The 23,818-nt window shown below is 38.3% G+C and overlaps 1 protein-coding gene across 8 annotated transcripts in view; it reads right to left on the bottom strand.

Annotated features, from left to right (window-relative positions):
• Positions 1 to 23,818, bottom strand: part of LOC131692040 (histone-lysine N-methyltransferase 2C-like) — a 74,328-nt gene that overhangs the window by 43,022 nt on the left and 7,488 nt on the right. For 4 of the 8 annotated variants that reach the window (XM_058978868.1, XM_058978872.1, XM_058978876.1 and 1 more), the window contains exons 2-8: positions 14,999 to 15,389; positions 14,439 to 14,936; positions 14,134 to 14,380; positions 11,096 to 14,059; positions 10,437 to 11,005; positions 9,737 to 10,059; positions 9,477 to 9,679 (exon numbers count right to left, since the gene is read on the bottom strand). In XM_058978868.1, the coding sequence (XP_058834851.1) occupies positions 9,477 to 9,679; positions 9,737 to 10,059; positions 10,437 to 11,005; positions 11,096 to 14,059; positions 14,134 to 14,380; positions 14,439 to 14,936; positions 14,999 to 15,389 (5,195 nt within the window). The remainder of the gene's footprint in view (positions 1 to 9,476; positions 9,680 to 9,736; positions 10,060 to 10,436; positions 11,006 to 11,095; positions 14,060 to 14,133; positions 14,381 to 14,438; positions 14,937 to 14,998; positions 15,390 to 23,818) is intronic. The other 4 variants (XM_058978870.1, XM_058978869.1, XM_058978874.1 and 1 more) reach the window with 4 other exon arrangements.

Raw genomic sequence — 23,818 nt, 5'->3', positions numbered from 1 at the left:
TGTCAAGAAGCAAGAAAACTTTCGACAGCCAAAATCAATCAAGGTGGGCGACGCATAAATGAGCAAATTTCTTTTTGCGTGTCATTGATGCAAGCGTGTTACCGGCACATGACTTCAATCGTGTGATGGAAAGGATCTTGGGACAGTATAAAATCAGTGAAAGTTTTTTTCCCGGGTGCTTTACATTGATTTGAAGATAAAGTCAGCCGACAGTTTGCTTCCAGTACTCGAGTGAAATGGGACAAATTTCGGAACGATGTGTCTAATCTTATACTTTTAAAATAGGATTTTTGTGCCGTTCTTCTCCTTCATTCTACCACGGTTTCCTAAAAAATTGCTTAAACTGAATATTAAAAACCGATACAACATTAAATTCAATCTGAAAAAAAAAGAATTTAATTTTATAAAAATTTAACTAACAGAATCCTTGAATAAGGAAACTCGCCGGTAGAGGCATGTTTATCTGATTTGTGAAATGTTGACCAATGCATAGGTATTTGATAGGTAGATATATATAGGTACGGCTGCAGCCTTGGAACGTAAATATCCATATAATGAAATAAACGACAAAACGTTTGATATAACATGTTTTCGTTTTTATATTTCCCCTTTATTTACTACTGAAAAATATTGCCATCCTAAATAAAGTACAGAAAACTGTTTCCACCTTTCTTTTTACATCATCAAACAATTTTAACCGTCGAACTGTCAAATTTAGCCAAGGTTATTTTGCAAATAACTTTCGAAGTGTAAGATTTTAACTAATAGATAGAAATGGAATTTTTTCATGATTCTGATCATCATATTAAGCTGCATGAGCACCCGAACATTAAAAATATTATGTCGATGTCAAACTTCACGTCGAAGTAACTTGCCAATTTTTTTCGAAACTTTGTTTATATTTATTAGCATGCATCTAAGCCGTTGATGATTTTCATTTTCGCAGTATACTCTCAAAAGAAACTTTAAACTGGAGAACCATCAAATCTGACTAGCAAGGTGTCACTCATTCTAAAATTGTTAAATCAGTCACAAATTTTTAAAACTTTCTTCGCACGATTTACACAATTATTACTTGTCTTTACTATAGATATGAAAATAGCTTTTATGACATGTTTTAAATAGAAAGATGATATAAATTATTTAAAACCAAAAAGTATTTTTGAATTACCAAAAAACGTGCACGTCACAGCATATTTTTTGATTCCATATTCCCATTTCTTGGAGTAGAGAACATTTACATTTACGTCACATTTCCATAACTGGTTTTATAACAAGCATAAAATATATTTTAGGCGTAGTTCATTGAGCTTAAAATGTAAATATTATTTGACATTTTCATATAAAATTAGCGTTTATTTTACATTATAGCAAGATCGCAATATTGTCTTAAAACGATGCTCGAAACTTTTGAACGCATCTAAATTCTTATTCATCATTGAATACATAGAAATACAATTTATTTGATTGTGGCAGCACGGATTACCGAAAAATCTATCTGGCTAATTTCAAAATGGCATTAAAATCACAAAAAAACTTTAATAATATTTACTGCTACACCCAATCTAGACAAAAAATCAAGGAAATTCATCGTTCGGAAACATTTTCAAGCAAGCATATGATAACAATACTCTCATTTCCTCGATGAACACTTTTTTGTGGCTCGGAGTGACAGTTTCGTTCTGGCTGGCTATGACATTCACATTTATTGAGTCTGTTTCTCCCTCCCAGGTAGCAACCATGCATCTCACATTTGACGTTCCTCAACCATAATAACGACAGCTTTCCAATCATTGCACAGAGATTTGGGGAATTCGTAATAAAAACCAGGCGAGAGATGGATAATATGTAGTAACAAAAATTTTAAATCACAACAATTTAATCAATACCACAATACATTTATAACATTGAATGGTGTTAGGTACCTATTTTTGCCCTATTAGGGAGGGTACCACATTATTTCATTATTAATTTTATTATTTCACCTTCTTTGCTTTGTTATTAGGAGCCATTTTTTATTTCGATTATGATGTTTTAGCCTTAAGGTCATTCGCCTCTTATTAAGAGCCAATATAATAACGAAATTGTCTTGAGAATGGTGAAAATCTTCTGTTTCAGCACAGCAAAAACTCTAATCGAGTACCCCAATTATCGCAACACCATTTGAGCCAATGCGTTGAGCAAAGATGGCAGACGCTGCTCTAACCAAAGGCTTCAGATGGGTAGGATGATAATAGAAAAAGGGTAAAAATAGGCTTATTACCCTACATGCTCTTTTAAACACGTTTTCAAAAAATAATCAAGTGTCCCCAAATTAGGGATCGAGTCTCCACTAATCAAAGAATTTTCCAGTTTTTTGTTGTTTTCCAAAAATGCTCATAGCTCATGTCCAGTATAATATTTCCATGTATTTTTTTACGACTATCAGTCAACCCTAGAAACAATATAAAACTACAAAAATACATAGTTTTTTATCATTCCACGGAGTAGGATTGAAAAATAAAAAAGGGGATCAAGTCTCCTCAGTCTCCCCTAATATTATCAATTCTGTCCTATCGTTTTTATGTAAACTCCAATCGTACTAAAAACTTCAAACGCGCTTTTAAACCCCCTTTTCAAACCACGTGCTTTGAAATATTCACAGCATATTCTAAATTATTTTCTCCAGCGACGTACGAAGGATTTTAGTTAATAAATGATGTCTATATCGATTTTCTTGGCTATTTTCAGCAAATTTAAGACTAAGAGCAACGAAAGCAATGAAATTGAAAGACGGATAGATATTCTATAAATGATGGGGTGTTGACTTTAATGGTAATTTCAGCGTTTCGCGTAAAATTAAAATAGCGAAAAAATCTTACGTAAGTCATTTGCTATCGTTCTAAGGAATCGAAAAAAAACTTTAGTTGTGTTGTGTAAATTCGTAACGATCAATTTAGAACGCCTCGAAAGGCGGCCATCTTTGAAATTGGAAAGGCAGTGTTTTCCACAACGTTGGCAACATTTTTATGATAACCAATCACTAGTACTCTAAAAATGCTCAGAATACGTTGATTGCTTTTCATGAAGATTAGGTAAAAGGTAACGAAAAAAACCTGTTTTAATCCACATAGTGGGCCTTTCTCATTTATAAAAGCTATGGTTTCTGGACGGGATGGTGCAACACCCAAATGCATATTTTAACTTCCATTTGAGACCAGGTTGGTGAAAATTGGTTCAGTCATCACCGAAGTGGATTTAGTTCTGGAATATGTTCGGAACCAGGGACTTCCGACATTATCGATATTGGACAATTTATTCCAAGAATCTGATTTACCATCAGTGATCTAGGCCAGCGAAGTAATTTGATGTTCTTATCAATAGACTTTTAACCTATGAGGTATTACAATTGCACCGGTTTATATGAGAAATTCCCATGTGACCGTAATAACCTACCTGTAACTCCGCTTGAGCTTGAGCTTGTGCGACCACCCCCGCCTGGCTGCTACTCCGTTGTCGATCTGGACTAGCTAAAGTTGCACAGGGAATAAGTAGATAATTAGTAGCAAAACATCTTTCAATGTGCAACTCCTGGTAAATGTTTATTGATCAATACCGGCACAGGCCATGCCCGAACGTAGATCGCGGAAGGAAAGGAAAGGAATGGTAAGTTCGATAGTTGCTTTTGCTAGAGGCTATATATACTACTGCGCACTCCACAAGTATCAAGGGAGGAGGATATTTTTGCTAGTAAGAGTGTAGAAAAGTTGGATCTACTTCTTCTTTATCGACGCCAGAGAGGTTACTCCACTATCTGGGCTAGATATCGATCCACCAAACTCATGGGGACCGGGAACCAACGGCTTTACTTCCCTTCCGAAGAGAGACGTGACCACAGATTTTTTCGCTTCCGAAGAGAGACGTGACCACAGAAAAATCTCACCGAAGTCGGCTGGAATTGAACCCAGACCAATTGAAATGAGTGGCGGTCCGTAATTACCTACCTGTAACGCCGGAACCAAAAGTCAGTACTGAATGAAATTCAATAGCAGTCAATGGAAGTATTATATCTTTCATTTGAAATTAACTTTATAAAAATCCGTTAAGAGTTCGCTGGAAAATAGGTGTCACATAAGCTTAGGAACTAGGCGAGTTCCTCGGGGGCCTCAAGAACCGTCATTGGCGGCCAATGTGGTCAAAGCTACTTTGATTAGTCATTAGTGATCTAGACCCGCAAATTCAAGTAATGTTGAACCTATTAGAATATGTATCGCTGGGACACCATGGTGTTACCAGTTTATAAGGGAATTTGCTGTGTGACCGCACTCTTCAACCCGCAACTCCGGAACTGGAGGTCGGATCAACTAAATTCAATAGCAGCTTATGGGAGCGTTATACCGTTCATTTGAAATTAAGTTTGTGCAAATCGGTGCAGCCATCTCTGAGAAAATTGAGTGACGTTATTTGACACAAATCTACACACAGACACTTTGCGATCCCGACGAACTGAATCGAATGGCGTAAGATACTCGACACTGCGGGCCTCGGGAAATTCTCGCCCGATTGCTTAAGCTTTCTCTATGAGAACAGCAAAAATGTGCGAAATTAGCGGTCCCAAAAAGTCTATTTTTCTCAATTTTTTTGGGATAACGAAATCTCGACGTTTCATGAATTTAAGGACATTTGGCATTAAAAATTTCTTATGTGACCGGACAATTAATTCTGTATTTCCGGAACCATACAACCGATCCGTACGAAAGTTCATAGCAGTCTATAGGAATAATATACCTTACGTTTGAAACTAAGTTTGTGAAAATCGGCCCAACCATCTCCGAGAAACTGTTTTTTAATTTTGAATTTTCCATTTTTCCGGGAACTTCCAGAACCGTCTACAATGGTCAATGTGGCCAACAAGATTTCGATGGGCCGCCAATAACATAGAACTGCAAATGCAAGATGCTCCTATTTTAGCAAAAAAAAATGGCTTTCTTCGTGGTATCGGTTTGAATAGGAGTTTTCTCTGTGACCACACTCCACAACCCGTAACTCCGCAACCGGAAGATGGATCGAAGTAAAATTTAATAACAGTTTTTAGGCAGCAACACCGTTCATTTGAGGCTAAGTTTGGTCAGACATCACCGATGTATCGATGTAACTGTTATTCTGAATGTGAAAACTTTCGCTGGGGTTTCCGGAACCGTCGATGGTGGCCAATAACGCCAAAGAGACTTTGGATAAGTGTTAGTGACCTAGAACTGTAAATCCAAGCAGTTGTTGACATTTTGGAAAAAATCACCTTTTTAGATTCTTCACCGTATATGTTGAAATCGGGATTTGCTGCGTGTTCGTACTCATCACTCTGTAATTCCGGAATCAAAACTCGGATCAGTTAGAAATTCTATAGCAGACAATGGGAATGCTGTACCTTTCATTTGAGACCAAGTTTGTGGAAATTGGTTAAGAATTTGCTAAGAAATATTTATGACATTAACTTAGGGATTTGGTAAGTTCCCCGGGGCCTCAAAAGCCATCATAGCTGGCCAATGTGGTCAAAGCGACTTCGATGGGTCATTAATGATCTAGATACGCAAATCCAAGTGATGTGGCACATATTTTAATATGTATAGACATCATGGTGGTACCAGTTTATAAGGGAATTTGCTGTGTGATCGTACTCTTCAACCCGTAATTCCGGAACCGGAAGTCGGATGAATAAAAAATTTAATAGCGACCGATGGGAAGGCTGTACCTTTCATTTGAGACTAGGTTTGTGCAAATCGGTCCAGCCATCTCTGAGAAAAATCGGCGAGATTATTTGACACATACACACATACATACACATAGACTTTTTCCGATCTCGACGAACTGAGTCGAATGGTATAAGAGATTCGGCCCTGCGGGTCTCCGTTAAAAAGTCGAAATTCCGACCGATTGCATAACCTTTCTACATGAGAAAGGCAATATAAACTTTCCCTAAAATTTAGTTATAAATATTCCTGGAACCCTTGAAATTTTATAGATTGTGAATGTATCTTTCTGAGATACTCCTTTCTTATAAATATGCATTCTTCTTTGGAATTTTTTGTAGTATGTTATTTTAATCTATATGAAGTTTCCCTGAAAATACTCTTGGACTTTTATTGATTTTTATTCTCACTAATATTTGTTTACAGTAACAGTACATTGAAAACGCCTTCAGTTATTTTAAATTCCACTTCGTATTAAAAACTTCCATATGAATTAGCCTTCTTTGGAACAAGAGCAAATCACTGGAAATAATTTCAGAATTTCACAGATTCAAATACAATAAATACAATAAAATGGATTTGCCTTCTTTAAAATTTTCGTAGTACCTTTTTGAAATGTTATTAACTTTAAATTTAATTACGACCTTATTTGATATCGCCTTCTTTTTAGCATAAGCTGTTTTCTGGACCTTCGATTGATTGATAATGATTTCAAATAAAATTACATATGCATGAGAATTAGTTTTTTTTTAAATTCATTAACATGACCAGCGAGCAAAGACAAGCTGTGAAGGGAACCAAACAAATACTTGAGTAGCAGCATAGTTCTAAATGCAAATTTTCTCAAAGTACTTCAGATTTCAATAGTATAACAAGTTGCTGAGAAAAAATACGTTTTGGGAAATGTTATTCCGGGAAATAGTACACTCCAGGAAATGATTTTCCGGGAAATGGTACATTACGGGAAACGATAATCCGGGAAATGGGACATTCCGGGAAATGATATTCCGGGAAATAGTACACTCCGGGAAATGGTTTTCCGGGAAATGGTATTCCGGGAAACGACATACAATCAAATATTGTATTTTATGTGTGTCTGCGTCAACATGTTGCTCATCAGGTTCGTGGCTATTGAGCAAGTATATCAACTTATTAACTGTAACAAGAATGCTAGACGTTTCCACAATGTTATATCGAACGTATCCAGCAATTAAATCATAGTTTGGATAAATGAGAATGGCACATTTACATCACAAGGTGAATTAAAACGCGTTTTTTCTCTTTCGCTTTCGTGGTACGGTTGGCAGTCTTGCAGAACAATGGCGGCGTACATAAAGGTCGTTGGTTACGCTTCACTTTATACTGCGCTTTAATTATTCCGGAGTCAGAACTAAATACCTGTCACAGGTGTCTGTTGTGTGGAGTGGCAGTCAACAAAGAATCCCACACTGCGGTTCTCCGACAAGATAGGGGTTTGGTGCAGGGCCAACAAGCAAGATGTTTAACTTTTCAGCAAAACTTTACCAATTATGTCTTTGGTAGTTTGCGTAGTTTGCAAGTCCCTCTTTTCGTTTAAACAACAAATTTCACCAAGTTCAAAAAAACTAACATTTTAAACATTCTAGATAGAGCTAATATATCTTTAGTATATCCGTAGAACGACTAATTTTAGAAAGAATATCGCAGTTGTTTATAATATTTAAATTCAAGGTTTGAGATGTTCAAATAATTATTTATAATATTCAAATTCATGGTTTGAGTTGTTTCTTAGAAAACCAATTTTATTCGTATAACTTTTTTTATATGAAGTAATCTTTGGACAACTTTATGATTTTTTAATGTGGATAATGTGTTTGAAAAGTTATGAGCACTTTTTTTGTCAAAAATGGTTCTTTTTTTTTTAAATTCCATTACCGCTTTTTTGGAATTCCAATATCACTAATTAGGGCAAACGAAAGATAATTTTGTTTCAACTACATATGAAGCGTTTTTTTTTTAATTTCACAAAACAGACATCAAAAAACTTTTTTTTAAATATCTTGTGAAATAGTAAGTTTGAAATATACAGCTTGCATGTTTTCAGCAAATTTGTCTAAAATATCTTGTTCTACAACTTCATTGACGGTAGTCACACTCCATTTCGAACTGTCTAAGATAGTTTTAGTAAATAGTTCAAATTCCCACCAAATTCACATTCTGGACCACTGTGCGCTCAGCAGTGTTTATGAACAGGGTTCTCAGGAATGACATTCAGTTTGAATGGAATATGTTGTGGCAGAAACGCAAATTTGTAACGATGACACATTGACATACGGAGAATGTAATCAGATTATTTATTAGCGCTCCTTGAAAGTGTGTAGCTACCAAGGGATTGCCCTTCCAATGCTCATTCTCAAGGATCAGGGATGCCAGGTAATAATGTTCGAAATCTGTGCGCAGCCTATGTAGAAATATTCGACTCTTCGCATTCTTATTTTGATACGCTCTTCTTCCCTTTGAGTCAGACCCTCGGCAGCCACACGCTCCCCAGTCACGAAATAAAAACTGTGTTTACGACACAGTCCAATTCTTCAAAGGCGACATATTACAACTCCAATAGTTCTGACATGAAAATTTTTAAGAAGAGATTGAATCGAAAACTATGACGTTGAATATCGAAGCCTACATGCTGTAGAAGATAGTAAAAATCAATTTGTGTTTATGCCAGATCAGCAAAGAGACAAGTTTCTAGGCATACTGTTGAACAGACAGTATATCTAAGTCGATAAGTTGACAGCGGTCCTGGTTGTTCGGGTTGTTTGGTGGACATTTTCAAGGAAATCAACGAAGAGCGAAGCAATAAAATTTGCGTTAATAGCTCTGTCTTGGATATGGATTTAGTAATTTGGAGTGTAGAATTTGAAGCACAGTTAAGTAATATAGAAAACAATTCAGTTCCATTTGAAGCACTATTAATACAATTCTTTTGTCGATATACCAAATAATTTTATGTTATATAATATTAGAGTAGCTCAGATCAAGATTGGCTGCAAATTACTGCGGTTGTGGATAACAATAAAAACGGAATCAATCTCATTTTTCGGATATTTATCCCTCAGTTTCCTAATACAAATGGGTTATTAAATTTATGTCAAATTGAAATATTCTAGCAGCATTTATCTGACCCAAAGACTAACTTCTATATACGTAAATTTTTAAATATAGTGAACATCAGTAGACAATAGATATTGCATTCAATTCGTCTATCGGCAAATCCATCTCAATACTTCAAACTAAACCGGTGGGCGAAAGGCATTTAATTAAACGATGTATTGTTGATAATTAGTACTCAAACACAAAAAGTACGGTGAGAACAAATCTTATAAAAGGGGGAAATGTACTCAGTGTTTGTACAAAAAAATATTGGACCAGAGATACGAAAGGATTTTGTGTGTATGTGTTAGTTACAAAAATGTATGATCATAGGATATGATAAAATTAGTTTTGATAAAAGAGCGTTGAAATTATTTCGAAAGGTAAAATGTAACCAAAAAATAAAAATGATACGAAAAATCGATATGTTGCATGAACTGCAGAGCGGGATGAACGAAATGGAACTGAGCGCGATAAAAATATCATTTTCCTATCATGTTGACCTCCATGAGGTCCATCATCTTTATTTTAATTAGCGATAGCTTTTCCCTGGCAGTTTATAAGTTTAGATCGAGAGACAAACAGAAGAGTTTTGTAATGTATAAAGGCAAAAAATACCTGCTGTGATTTCTTCATTCGAATAGCAGAACGGTTATCTCGAGCCTGCTGCAAATAAGGTTGCTTCTGTTCCGTAGATAGCAAGCGCCAGCGCTTGAATATCTGCTTGCATCGATCAGTCCAGTTCGGGTATTCAATTTTGAGCTCCGGATGTTGTGTGTTACAGTATAACACGGACGAAATAGTGGCCAACTCTCCAAGTGCTGTCGGAACAACAAAATTAGCAACTTTATAAAATACAATTACAAATAATAACTTACGTTCGTCCAATCTCATACGTTCGGACATTTTCTGTGCAGCTGAAGCGCCGGTAAGTGTTCCCATTCCATCGTCAATGGGACCTATGTTTCCCGATACTTCACCGCTACCACTTGTTCCCGCCATCAGTGTCGATGGGGCTGCTGTACCCATGGACATTCCAGCAGCATTCTGTAAAGGTTGTCCCGTTGGCGTCCATTGAGTCTGACCTGGCTGAGTCTGAATGGAAGGTTGCTGTTGTTGAGGAAGGATTCCTGGAATGACCTGCTGCGTGATGATCTGTTGCGATGGTTGTTGCATCGGATCCGATATATTGAACTGCGGTCTGTTATATGTGAATAAAGACAGTTAGTGTTGCACAAATCCCTTGCTGTTGTAGAAAGGCACAAAATTATAAGAATATACCAATCGAACAAGTGCTTAAACCAAGTGGGTAGGGTAGGAATGGAGGTTAATACAATGCATTTTTTTAAAATTTTGATATGCTCGAACCAATTATCTTATTATTTTTTCGCAAGCAAATAACATTTTTCATTGTGAGGTAGAATCGATGAGTGTTAAGAACGAAAGTTGATGACGTGTAGTGCAATTAGTAAAATAAAGTGTATGATCGAGTGGGATTAAAGCAGTGCTATTAAATAAAAGGCTACAATAAAACACGATCAGTGTAAGTATTCTATCTTGAGCACACTCCATTCCTACCTTTGCGGGAGGAAATTATTTGAATAATACCCTCGATTCAGTTGCTGCTGTGCTTGTTGTTGTTGTTGTTGAGCACTGATACCCATAGGTAGCTGTGAAGGCTGGATTGGAACTTGCGTTTGTTGCTGCTGTAAATGTTGCGAACTAATTATCGGTAAATGCGGTTGAGGTGTTGATGCCTGTATGTTTTGAATGGGTGTCCCAGGGGTAGCTGGCTGCTGATGAAGAGGTGATTGCTGTTGGATCATCATGTTCGGTCCCATTGATTGATGCTGAGGAGACTGTTGGATGTGAGGTGATGGCATGCCCATTTGATTCATCAACGGCGTCTGTGGTGATTGCATTCCCAAATTAACTTGTAATGATGTATCGTTCAGTAGAGGCTGCCCAGTGGGTGTGAGAGGTTGTTGCGACGACTGACTCTGAGGCAACTGCTGCATCCCCATTGCGGCAGCATTCAGATATCGCTGAGGCACTACCTTTTTAGTAACATCGAGACTGTGCGAAGGAGTAGACGTATTAGACGTGTACGGAGTCATCGAGTTGGCAAACATGGACTCCTGAGATTCCTGAAGAAGAATAAAAGAAAATATTATCATAGCCATTCGAGAGTATTTAGCATCGCTCTAAAAAACAAGCAACACGACGTGTACACCTACTTGCGACTCATCCGTGAGAACATTCTTGAATATCTCTTCCACCTCCTTACTGTCCATGTTTCCCAAATTGTCCAAATTAAAATCAGGACTTAAAATATCAGCCAGCTCGTTTTTTGATGTTTTTGTCAAACCATCCCCGAGCTCACCGTCCGCTGTGAGCTCATCGAATGCGGCGGACGTCTTTGTCAACTCTTCGTCATCGTTCATTATCCGATTAACAAATTCTTCTTCGATCAAATCATTCGGAAGTCCTAGAACATCTTTTAGTGCTTCCGTATCACTGTTATCATCATCCTCGGTTTTAATTGCACCCGTTCCATCATCTCCGGATGTACCAGAAACACTTGTCATAGAAACTCCAGCAGCTGATTGTGCTACTGTTGCCACCTGTGCCTGAACCTGTTCCATACTTTGCTGTAATGCTTTCTGCTCCTGCAGTAATTTCTCCTCCTGTTTTATTTTCATTTCGTGGACGTATCTAAGCTCATCTGCACTCAATTTTATAGTCTTATCATCGGAAACATCACTTTTAACCTCATCGTCACTCTCGTGAACTTCAAACTTTACAGAACTGTTAGAGTTCAGTAACGTGCGGCCAAAAAAAGCATCCTGTAGTATGGTCGGATAAATTTCTATCAGTTTATTCTTTTGTTTTCGCCGAATCGGCTTCTTTTTCGGCTTGACTTCCACAGGAGCTTCTTCGCTTAGTTGGGGCACCATCCCATCTGCTGGCCCGTCCTCTTCATCTTTACCGTCTTTTGTGCGCACAGAACGATTTCGCACAAAAAACCCTCCAATGCCTAACTTCTGAAGGTTTCTTTGGCGCTTCTTTCTTAACACCACAACTCCTTGCTCATTGGTAAATAAGGCGAACCCTTCCGGTGGCGTTGGATCATTCCAAACCATGCCATCTTTGTACATTTCGGCTTCTTCTTTCGGATCTAATGGCTCCAATTTTACATCATCAAACGAATTATCCAGACTGCTTCCAGCAACGACAGACTCGATCGCTGCCATTATTCCTGCATCTTTGTCCGTTGACGGTGGTTCTACTAGAGTTTTCGGTTTCCGTTTACCTCGCTTGCCAAATTCTGCTTGCAATGCTTTAATTTGATGCAACCCATGCTCACTAAGGCAAACACCGTCGACGTAATGATTGCCGTCGAGAGCAAGTGGAATTATTTTCTCTTCAGGTTTCGGCGTGGATTTTGGTGTTGAAATAGGCACAGATATAGCTTTCTTTTTAGGAACTAAATGTGGTGGAGGCATATCAAAAGGCCGGCACAGCAAACAGTTGTACCCTTCCTCAGCGCAACGTTCTGCATCATTTTCGCTTTTGATTTGATCGCACGCACAGTGCAACCACCGTTCACACTGATGACATTGAATTATGAGTTCTCCTTCAGTGTACCCTTCACCACAACATGGGCAATTAACTTGACTAGCACAAGGGCCACACTCAGAATAACTGTTCAGCCAACTACAGTTATAGCCTGGATCATTCGAACCACATTTCAAACAGATGGCACACCATTTACATTTCCAGTTTCCCTGTGGGACATGTTCCAGTGGTGGATTCATGCAATAAATATGATACGAGATGTCACAATCATCACACAGAATGAGCCGAGCCTCATCATTTCGCTGGCCGCATCCTTCGCAAATTGTGCAATCCAAACAGCGCCAACCTTTCTGCAGTATCACTTTGGTTACCTTCACATTCGTGCAGTATGGATGATAGCATTGTCCACATTGGGTGCACGCTATCAAACATCCCTCCTGATCAGTTCCAATAGCTCCGCACATTACGCATATGTCTTGGGTAAGAACAAACTTGTCTTTTGCAGAACATAAAACAAGCCGATTATCGCCACCAGGTTCATCTTCAGACGCTTTCAAAGAAGAAGAGTCTGCTGTAGGTCTTTGCAATCCTAAACCAGGAACGCCAAAGATTCCACGCATCTTTGCCTTGGGGCCTCTCTTCCTACTGAAATCTGCCAGACGTGATCTTTTCTGGAAACCTTTTCCGGTACCTTTTGGCCGGCAAGTGCCAGAAAACGAAAACCCCATTCTCTTTTTAGCGATCTTACTGGCTACGTACGGTTTTCCTTTGCCAAGCCCAATATCGCCTGAGAAAATTCTCTCTCTGGGCTCTTGATCCACGTCCATTGATTCATCGTTCAAACTTTCCTGCGAGGCAGTCATACTGTCATCATCAATACTGCTGTTTCTCCGCATAGCCGCTATACGACCGGTATGAATAACTGATTTGCAGGGATTGCACAGATACTCGTAATCGGGATTACTTTCCTTTTTCACATGATAAATCGCCAGGTCTGCTTCGGGGTCACATGTACTATGTACAAATTTGTTACATCCACTACACTTGACCATCTCTCTATGGGCAGCAGCGCGATACGCTCGATGGCAAATCGGACAAGAGAAACCCTTGTTCCTCTGCTGATAGCAAGAGTCACATACTGTATAATGCGCGTGCCACCGCGAAGACGCCCCAGCACCAGGTGTCCTCGAGCCACAATCAGAACATACTCTGCAGCAACGACACTTCCATCCGTATTTCGGTATAGACGTCATCACCGGTCGTAGGCAGCTCGCGTGATAGATCTTATCACATTGCTCGCAAGCAACCGTTCGACCTTCGCTTAAATCAGGCACACGACAAATCTGACACTTTTTGCAAGATGAGCATTGCCAGCCCGCTCGCACTCCGGGTAGCTGCGCAAGTCCCACGCACGTTCCGTGGTAATGATCTCCGCAAATCGAACACATCATTAAATTACCGACATCACCAAGAGCTGAACACTGCCGACAGTTGATATCATCCGTACATACTAAAGGCACTTGTCCGAGGTGCTCCTTGCAGAAGCAATTGTACGATTGAATCACCTGAAAACCACCGGCTGCCGCAATACACGGATAGTGAAACGATTTCGGGCAAGACATCTGAAAAGGCGAAAGCGAAATTATTAACAAACTCATCGCTTTACCACATTCCGGACAAAAAAACAGGCACTTACCTTGCACACCAAGCTAGCCCCGTAGCGAGAGCAAAAGTAGCATTTCTTGCTCAAACTCTGGGCCACCACTACCTCCAGATTGCTCAGAATCCCACTCAGAGTGTCCCGACCGATTCCAAAAGACCAAATAGCACAAGATCGATGGATGTAGAAAAAACCTCCATCGTTGATTGATGCAAACTCGATCGGATCTGTATGACCTATCTTTTCCAGTTCATCCACATACTCCGCTGTTACTACCGGATTTCTGAGTAAATGAAAACGATAAGAAAATTTCTTCCAGAAGCACTGATATGTTCTCTTACTTGCACTTATTGAGTCCTTTCTGTCTTTTGTTACTGCTCAACAGCGGAGGAACTCCAAGCGCAATAGTTCCACTTTTGGGACTTTCGCCGAAATTCTCCGCACCGCCCTTGTCTTCTTGTGATTGCAATACAGCCGCTACCGCCATTTCCACGTCATCCTTGACCTCGATCCGTAACATTTCGCCTTGACCGAGCTGACTGCGTTCGCCCAAATTGCACAAGGCGCATTGTTTGCACGAATACTTTTCCGGGAAATAGGGTGAATCCTCCGGTGCGGGCATTAGTAAAGCTGCATCGGTTTCCATTTCTGCGGTGGGAGTCGAAGCAACCGAGCTGTTTGCGGTGCTTCCGGCTGGAGTCTCGTCACTGGGTGATGGTAGGGCCAACGTTGGTAGACTTCCAACTAAGCTGTCGCCGCCAGTCAGGCTGGTGATGCCCGACAAGGTGTCCGATTTCCTTTTTGGAATACTACCACGAACAACATTAGTATTTTTAAATCTAGAATGCGGGGTGCTGAAATAATTAGGAACACAACGCTGATTACGGGGGAATGCAATTACCTTTTCATAAATTTTGTCTCCAAGCTTCCCCCCGATATGACGCTCCCTGTTAGGACACCTCCACTGAACTTCAGCGTAGGTGCTGGAGTTTGAGGGGATGAAGCTCCCCCGTTGCCACTGCCAGTAGGTGTAGTTGACATTTTTAATAATGGTAGAAAATCTTTTTTCGGTCGTCCTGGTCCACGGCGTAACGCCGCTGCTGATGGTTTACCTCCACCAAGACCGTACCGGCCAGTAACGGTAAGCGGTGGCTGCCGTTGTTGATGTTGACTGACGCCACTGTTACCACTGGTCGATGCTGCTGCCGAAATTTGGAGCGGCAGCACAATCGGTTCCTCAATAAGTGAAGACTGGCAAGTTATTGGAGTGGTGGAAGGGTCTAGAATTGCATCTAACCAAACAGGGAAGAGGTACGGGGAAAAGAGAAAGGGTTGATTTCTGCTAGTCGGTTGCGTGGATGCTCTACTAGTTTAGTTTCTATTACTACTTAACGTTTACAGTAGTTGAATTCGAAAGAATAAAGAAGGGTTGCGGACGGAACAGATTGTGCTTGAGATTCTGCAAAATTATAACAAAGAAGCAAGTGCAGCAAATTAATATCAGCAACTTAAAAATAATGTATATATAAAGTAAATTGAGTGGGACATGTTAGAATGAAGGATAAGTTTCCAAGAATATGATCTACAAGTAATTAAAACAGAACCATCCGACATTGAATCAATAACACGGTGCTACAGTGATTTTGTACATTTCAAGTGACCTAGTATAGGTTGTAGATCTAATCGAATGCAACACAACATAATGTAGGGAAAATGTTGTATACTTTCAAAATCTTGATTTATAACTAAAAAAGGATTTTTCGAAAATCTCAGCACCAAAAAAATTCAGCGCGATCATTTTTCAACCGACTTGATTTTGTTAACGTTTTGGAAAGAAGAAGAAATGACCTTTGCAACGGTATGCTATGTTATGTTCTTATCTGAAAAACACTATGCGGTTTTGGGGCAACAATATGAAAACTACCATTAATTTGCGATTTTGCCTTGAAAATTATGCATTCTTCTAGAGAAGCGCTAATGTTTCTAGATAGAGCATTCAATATCGCATCCAACGACCTACTTATGACAAAGATCGATTGAAAAATGGCAGTTAATATTTTTTTACAAATTAGAGAGTTGGTTGCATGAAGTCTTAAGCGGGTCCTCTGACATAATTGTGGCAAAAAGTACCTAATGTATAATATTTTTTTTTTGAAGCAGTGAAATGACTTAGACATGTGCACTATTCTGCAAAATGTTTATTAAGGTCTCATCTATAAAATAAAAAGTTTTAAATGTAAGGTATCAAAAATGGCGTCCAAAATAGCGGCTTTCTCGGAACAAGATTTTTCGAATCTGCGAGCATTCTCGTTTTTGAACCATTCAACCAATCAACTTCACCCAAAAGAAGACAACATTCTCGGGCGCTGTAACCTACAAAATCGCAATATTTTTTAGAGCCGGCCAAAGTGGAAAAATCATGCGAAAAAACGATACTTTGTTTTCAAGTGGCCGCCCATTTGTTTCTATATCGAATTTTTTCATGTTTTTTAGGTTGGGCGCCTCTACGGAATGTAATCTTTAATATCGGTTTTGTTGTTTGTATACTATTCCCCCGAAAATCATTCCCCAGAAAGCCATTTCCCAGAATTCCACCCCCAGAATGTACCATTTCCCAGAATTCCATCCAGCAGAATGCACCATCATGGTTGCCAAAATTAAATCTGTATTTTTGTCCTAAAAAATCTTTTCATCTGTATTTACTCTTCGAAAAATCTGTGTCGATATCTGTATCGAATCTGTTGAGTCGTTTAACCTTTTGCTGGATAATCTATCGAAGATATTCATTCTTGTGGTTTAAATCAGTCAAGCAAAACACTACAAGTCGTTCTGATATTTTACATCCAGGAACTTGAACTTTAGCAATGTGCGCAATGGAAAAATAATTTTCTTCTTCATTTAATGACTTTTGTTGATATATAATGTTATATATTAAGTCGACCAATGCAGCTGTCGAATTCTCGGAAAAATTGAGAATTAACAAAGACACAGAGCATTACAATTACGGCCAATTTCATCACTGGATGAAAACCAGTTTTCAGGTTGCTGGTGACCAATTTTCCGAAAACCGTTTCATTCAAGTGAAGAAATTGGTCGTTAACGTTTCTGGAAGTAGACTTCAGCCAGGCGTTTGCTGGGTCCTAACCTGAGTGTATTACAAACTTTTGTCTTCAGTGTGAGCGACCAATCCTAAAAGTGAAGATATATTTTAATATAGAGGGCTAAGCTGAGAGAGACAGAGAGGAAGTATTACTGAAACTGAAAAAAATATGTCTAAAAACAGTATTTGTAACATCATTTCTCAAAAATCTGTGTATCTGTACATACACGGAAAAATCTGTATATCAGTACATACAGATTCTTGGTCTGAAAATGGCTGATAAATCTGTATAAATAGATTATTCTGTATTTTTGGCAACCCTGTGCACCATTTCCCAGAAAGTCATTCCCCAGAAAAGCTTTATTTTTTATTCATTTGATATTTTTAGCTTACTCCAGTCGTGATTCGCTGGTTGGTCACTTTTGAACTGGACCGCTTTTTAGTTGGACATCTGCTAGACCATTGTCCAACTAAAAAGCATCTTAATGTCAAAATCCTATGTCAAAATCACCTTGACAATCAATCTGGAAGACTGTGTCTGTCAGTCGATCCAACTAACGAATCAAATGGAACCAAAACTTTGTGCATAATCGAAATAATTGAAGTGATGTGGTGTTAAGTTGCTGAAGATGAGCTGCCGAAAGCGATGGCTGCTCGCAAGTGAACCAGTTATCCATACGCTTACCCGATTTACTCAAACATAGGAATTGATTCCTTCTTTCAAGCATGAGCAGTTCATTGAATCTTCATGAAAATGACTTTACGTCCGCCCAGTTTACACTTGAAGAACAGCCCCAACTTTCGAGCAAGAATATTCTGTTCGGCATAGTCTTTTGGCATATCGTCTGACATGAGACATTATATGGTAGCTGGCCATTTGACCGAACAGTCGTGTAGCATAAGCACAGACAAACAGATATACCACAGATTAATTCCTTAAAAATATCGATCCGCCAAACACTATACACGCTTCTATCCACTCATTTACAAATTTGTTAACCCTCAGACCCAGGAACTAGTTTTTACTAGTGCCCTATCCCGTATACTTGCGCATATATCAGTGGCGCCATATATGGACTATAATCGTAAATGCTATCACTGTCCCAACTAAAAATATATTCATAATGACCGCTAACATTGACGAAGAATTGTTGTCGAGTATTATATCTGTTAGTCTGTAGTATAAGTACCATTTGGCAAAAGGTATGAAAATACTTTCGAATGTATTTCGGGTAGATCGTACATTTGCGTACGAAACATTTCCAATGCAAAGAAAGATACATCTCGACAAACATATGATTACGGCGTTGAAGCCAATTGTCAAAATTCACTTTTAGCAGAAATTCTGGACAAACCGTTACTCTCCAATCACAGCTGTTGGTAGTAAACAAAAAAGTTTTCTTTTTCATTAAATGCTGTGAACTATGCTGCCATATGTTTGTCGAGAAATGCCGTAAAAACACACCAAACCGTTTGTCAAAATGAGCATTCATTTCGATTTTAAAATAGATTCAAGGAAAGTTCAGAAGAAGGAATTAACACCTATGTTTGAATAAACCGGTCAGACAAATTTGCGTACAAAAGTTATTTGGTATACAAAATCAAAAAAAACTGCTCATGATTAAAAGAAGGAACCAATCCCTATGATCGAGTAAACCGATTATACGAGTGGATAACAGGTTTGCTTCCGAGAGGCAGCCACATTCAGCGGCATGACCTCAGCAACTTCACACCGCATCAGTTTCTTGAATTAGTTAATGAGCAAACCTTAGGATCCACCACAAAAAATGATTACGAACATTAACTTTTCTGGGGAATGGCGCATTCTGGGATATGATTTTCTGGGCAATGGAGCATTCTGGATATTGGTTTTCTGGGGAATGGTACATTCCGGGCAATGTCTTTCTGGGGAACGGTACATTCTGGGCGATGGAATTCTGGGGATTGGCTTTCTGGGAAATAGTTTTCTGGGGAATGGTATACAACCTTTTTGTTTAGCTGCTAGTAGACGACGAACTGCGACCTTTATCGTGCCCGCAGGTGAGGTCGGTTTTCAAAACACCTTTTGCTGGAGCCACCATTTTGGACGCCATTTTTGACACCTTACACTCGAAAATTTTTATTTTATGGATGAAACCTTAATAAACATTTTGCAGAATAGCGCACATGTCTAAGCCATTTTACCTATTCAAAAAAAATATCAAACATTAGGTATTTTTTACACAATTATTTAAGATAAGATTTAAGGGGATAGTGAGGTATTGTCTCGCACTACAGGATTCAATAATTATATCTTCCGTATTTTTTTCAATTTCAAAGTTTATACACATACTTTTGAATGTATGCGTAATCGAGCAAAAAATCTATTTTTTTTTAATTTTATGCGAGAATAACCTCTTAAAAGCATGATTCTAATTTGGAAACCGATTTTGATCATTAATAGGTCGTTGGATGCAGAATAAAATGCTTTCTCTAAATGTTGAGAAATGTTCATATTTTTAGAGGAAAAATTGCAAAATAATGATTACTTTCATATTGTTGTCCCAAAACCGCACAGTACTTTTAACAAAAGAACATAGCAAACCGTTGGAATAGTTATGTCACTTAGAGAATTGAAAATCGAGCCGAATATCCTGAATAATAGTGTTTTTTGCTATAAATCAAGACTGAGGGCTTATTAAATTCATCAATCGTAGTTTTGTGTTATATTTGACAAGACCTTTAACAGATCTCTTTAAAACTACATTCATTTTTTTGTATTTTGTAGCACTGTGTAATCTACTCATAATCGCAAGTCAGTCCATGGTATTTTCTATTTACATGGGACTGACTTGTGATTATAAATGCAAGAAATCTACTTGCTGCAAAGCAAAGGGATGATATATACGCGAACGGAGATCTTAGTGGAATGTACGTAATGTTTCAAATGTTTTCTATAAACATAGTGGAATTAAATGGAAGAAAACCTTTAAAACATTAAAGGGATGATGTCAGAGTGAAAGCCGAGGAGATCTGCGCCGACTGCCTGCTTTTACTCTAACAGGCTCCATTTGATATGGTGCAAGCAAGTTTCTCGCATCCTACTGTCAGTACCAGACCCAGCTCAGCTTCTCGCCGCCACTCTGTAAGCGACTGTAAATTTGAACTCGTTTGAAAATGCTTAAAATAATTTTATAATCCACAACCAAAGCACAGAAAACAGACGTCCATCTCGAGCGTTAAAGTTGTATAAAAATTAACGACCTATTCAAAAATAAACGTGCTATTATGTTTGATAGAATTGACAGTTGATCACACAGAAATTATGAAATGACTGACAGAGTTAGTATACGCTGATATAGCGGTGCAAGTGTTTTTCCGAGTATTGGTTCAAATATTTAGAAAAAATCGTCACAGTTGTGCTATCTTATGACAAGTGCCATTTAGCACATTTTGAGAAAAACGATTTTTAAAGTTTAAGATAAAATATCTTGAAAGTTATAAATGCTTGAATCAATTCAGAGAATACAATTGACAAAAATAACATCTTATACATCAAGAAAACTTAAGCTAATCCCCAAACACAGTCATTTGAAGCAAAAAATTAAATATTTCGCAACAGGTTTCTCGCTATATCTCAGTAACCAAGCAGAATACCAAAATTCTTAAAACGCCACTTTGTAGATTTTTTAGACAAATAATGTGGCATATCTAGAATCAGGCATATCTAACTCAGTTTACCCCAAAATGGCGTTTGTCATAAAATAGCACAACAGCGACGAAATATTAAAAACTTGTTTGCTCAAGCATGGATTTTTATTCTCTGTACCCGAAGGTCCCACGGATAATGAGAAGGGATCTAGCGGATATTTTCTAATTCATAACAGAGATTCGAAAACGTATTTGATTATTTCTTTATTCAGTTCATTTATTTGATACGACACCTTTGTGATAGCTTAACCCATTCATGCCCATGTTGTTTGTGGACAACAACGTTTTCGAACAGCTATAACTTTTGATTGAGGCGAGATTTGCTGACAAAACCAAGCAAGGCTCATTAATGTGATTATTGCCTGTAATTTGAGTATTAACAGTTACAAGGATCAGCTCTAGAATTGAAGTTATTCCAATTAGTCTGATTGCATTTCGATGGAGCAGTGCTGCCAGGGGCAGTTTACGTGGACGACGGAAAATGATTTTTTCATATATCTTCGTTATGGTGCAATATTATTGAAAACTGATAAAACTTATCAATTTAGACTGTCGTTGGCTACGTTTTCCACGTAATTGGACTATTGCAATTATTCTAGGAGAATTGTATTGAGCATTAGAAGGTGAAAAGCTTCTAGCACTGCCATGGAAGCACATATCTTTATTAAAATAGGCTTTTCGTGTTTCTTGACCCCACCGTTTTAAAGGAAAAATAGTTTCGAAACCCTACATATACTAGAAAAAAGTTGGGCATGAAAGGGTTACCGGTGCTCCCTTCATTGTTTTACATTTTAATTTTTTTTAAACTGGCGATAAGCCTTTCTTACATGGAAATGGTATGCAATTGCTCCGTGTCTCACGCACTACTCGATGCAATTCGTCAAGATTGGAAAATGTCTATATGTTAACAAATAGACTTATCCAGCTACGTTGGCATTGTGCCATTTTAACGTTTGAATTGGGAGTCGTTTCCATGGCGAATTGAGAGGAAAATAAACCGCTTCGGTATTTAAGGGGCGGACGGTAGTATAAAAATGCGAGCTCTCAGTGTGCGTATTTTAAACGTCAGATATCTCAATACCCACACCGGTCTCGTAGATTGCTGAATCGAATTTTACTAACCCAAATCGAAGGGGCAATCAAAAATCGACTCTTGAGGTGTTCAAAATTTTTAACAAAAATGCATTGCAAAAAAAACTGCAAATTTTGGATGCAAAAGGAATCATACACGAGATTGTAAATACGAACAGTAAAAAAAATATGAAAATAGGTTGAAATTAACAACGGTATTTAAAAAAAACTCCATTCCGTATTCAAACCAGCGTGATACGAACGTTTGTAATTTGAAATTATTTATTTTCGATATCTTCGAAAGTAAATATATTATTAGCGATATTTTTTTGAGCCCCAATTTTGTATTTAACTCCTAAAATTAATTTTGATCCGATTTCTGGTTCCGGAGTCACGGTATGAAGAGTACGACCACGTCTGAAACCTAGATATAATTTGGCTACATTGTTTTCTCGGAATAAACTGAACTGTTTTTTTCAAACTCAGTCTTAAATTAAGTTGTTATTGAATTTTAATTTGATCAGAATTTTTGTTCCAGAGCTACGGTTTCATAAGTGCAATTATCAGTTTAGCAGTACCCGGGGGAAAATTTACCGTATACCGACTGCTTCATCGCCGATGAGATAGAATATCTCATTCAGAATGTTATTCGATGACATCTAAACTACAGACAATTTTATGAAAAGAAGCGCTGTCAGGTAATCAACTGTCACATCTCATTGATAGTTATACATAGTAAGTATACCTATTACGTGATGTGATGGTCAGAAGCTTGGATAAACGACTTACCCTATACAAAGTAAGGGGCCGTTCATAAAACACATAGACGAATGGGAGAGTCTAGCAAGTCTACGATTGTTTGCAAGGGGGGGGGGGGCTAGAATATTTTTAAAAGCCTACGCAGATTTTGATTTTTTGTTATTCTCGTATTACTAATCATAAATGGAATTTAAAGAGTTGTGCCCAACATACTAGTCGATTCAGCTACATGTATTTATGCAAATACTTCGAAGCTAGTAGGGGAAAGTGGTCGGTAGTCGGTACCCCTACGTATCTTTTGACAGAAATGTCTGCTTGACATTCTGATAAATATTGTTTGTGTTTTATATTGGCACGCTCTTTTTGTGCCGATTGCTGCAGCAAACAGACTGGAATGTTCTGTTCTGCAACAATTTTTTTCTCAACAAGTGAAACTGCACTTAAAAGTTTTTTTATGAATTGGTTAGTGTTATAGAAAGAAGTAAATTGATCGAAGAAGTATGCGCGTTGAATATTTACGAAGTGAATTTATTCTATTTTGTGATTCAACATTGAATGGCACCGAGATGCTCACCGCAATTTTTTTGTTGCTCAGTTCAAAAGTTACTAAAATCGGTTGTCGGCACCCAAACATGGTCGGTTGTCGGCACCCCATTTTTTGTGACAAATGCTGAGCTCTCTATAACCTAACCAATTTGGGTATTTTTGGAACGGCCTCTACGAACAGATAGCAGAGATCGATCTTTGGCAGCACTCTGAATACCAGCGTGGTGACTTCCGGTTTAGCGTTTTACATTCGCATGAAGAAATGCCACCTGGTCGTATTTTCACCGTTGGGTAGCACCAGATATACCAGATAGTCTCGACCTGGGAGACAACCTTGTCAAATACTGCAAAGCGGTCCGACTTAAACAGAAAAGATATTGATTTTTTTAACGAATTGGTGTCTGACTATGTTTGGCACGGTACCTAGCCTACCATTTAACCTGCGTCGAGCACCTGATTGGATAGGATCGTTTTATACGTTGTTCGTTAACCATGGCAATCACTAGCGAAAGCCTTGCCTTGTGGAAGTTTTAATGCTCAGTCTTCTAACAAACT

The sequence above is a fragment of the Topomyia yanbarensis genome, chromosome 3 (assembly GCF_030247195.1).
Source record: "Topomyia yanbarensis strain Yona2022 chromosome 3, ASM3024719v1, whole genome shotgun sequence".
Taxonomy (NCBI): domain Eukaryota; kingdom Metazoa; phylum Arthropoda; class Insecta; order Diptera; family Culicidae; genus Topomyia; species Topomyia yanbarensis.
The sequence above is the reverse complement of the archived record's forward strand: the minus strand, read 5'-3'. Positions and strand labels throughout refer to the sequence as shown.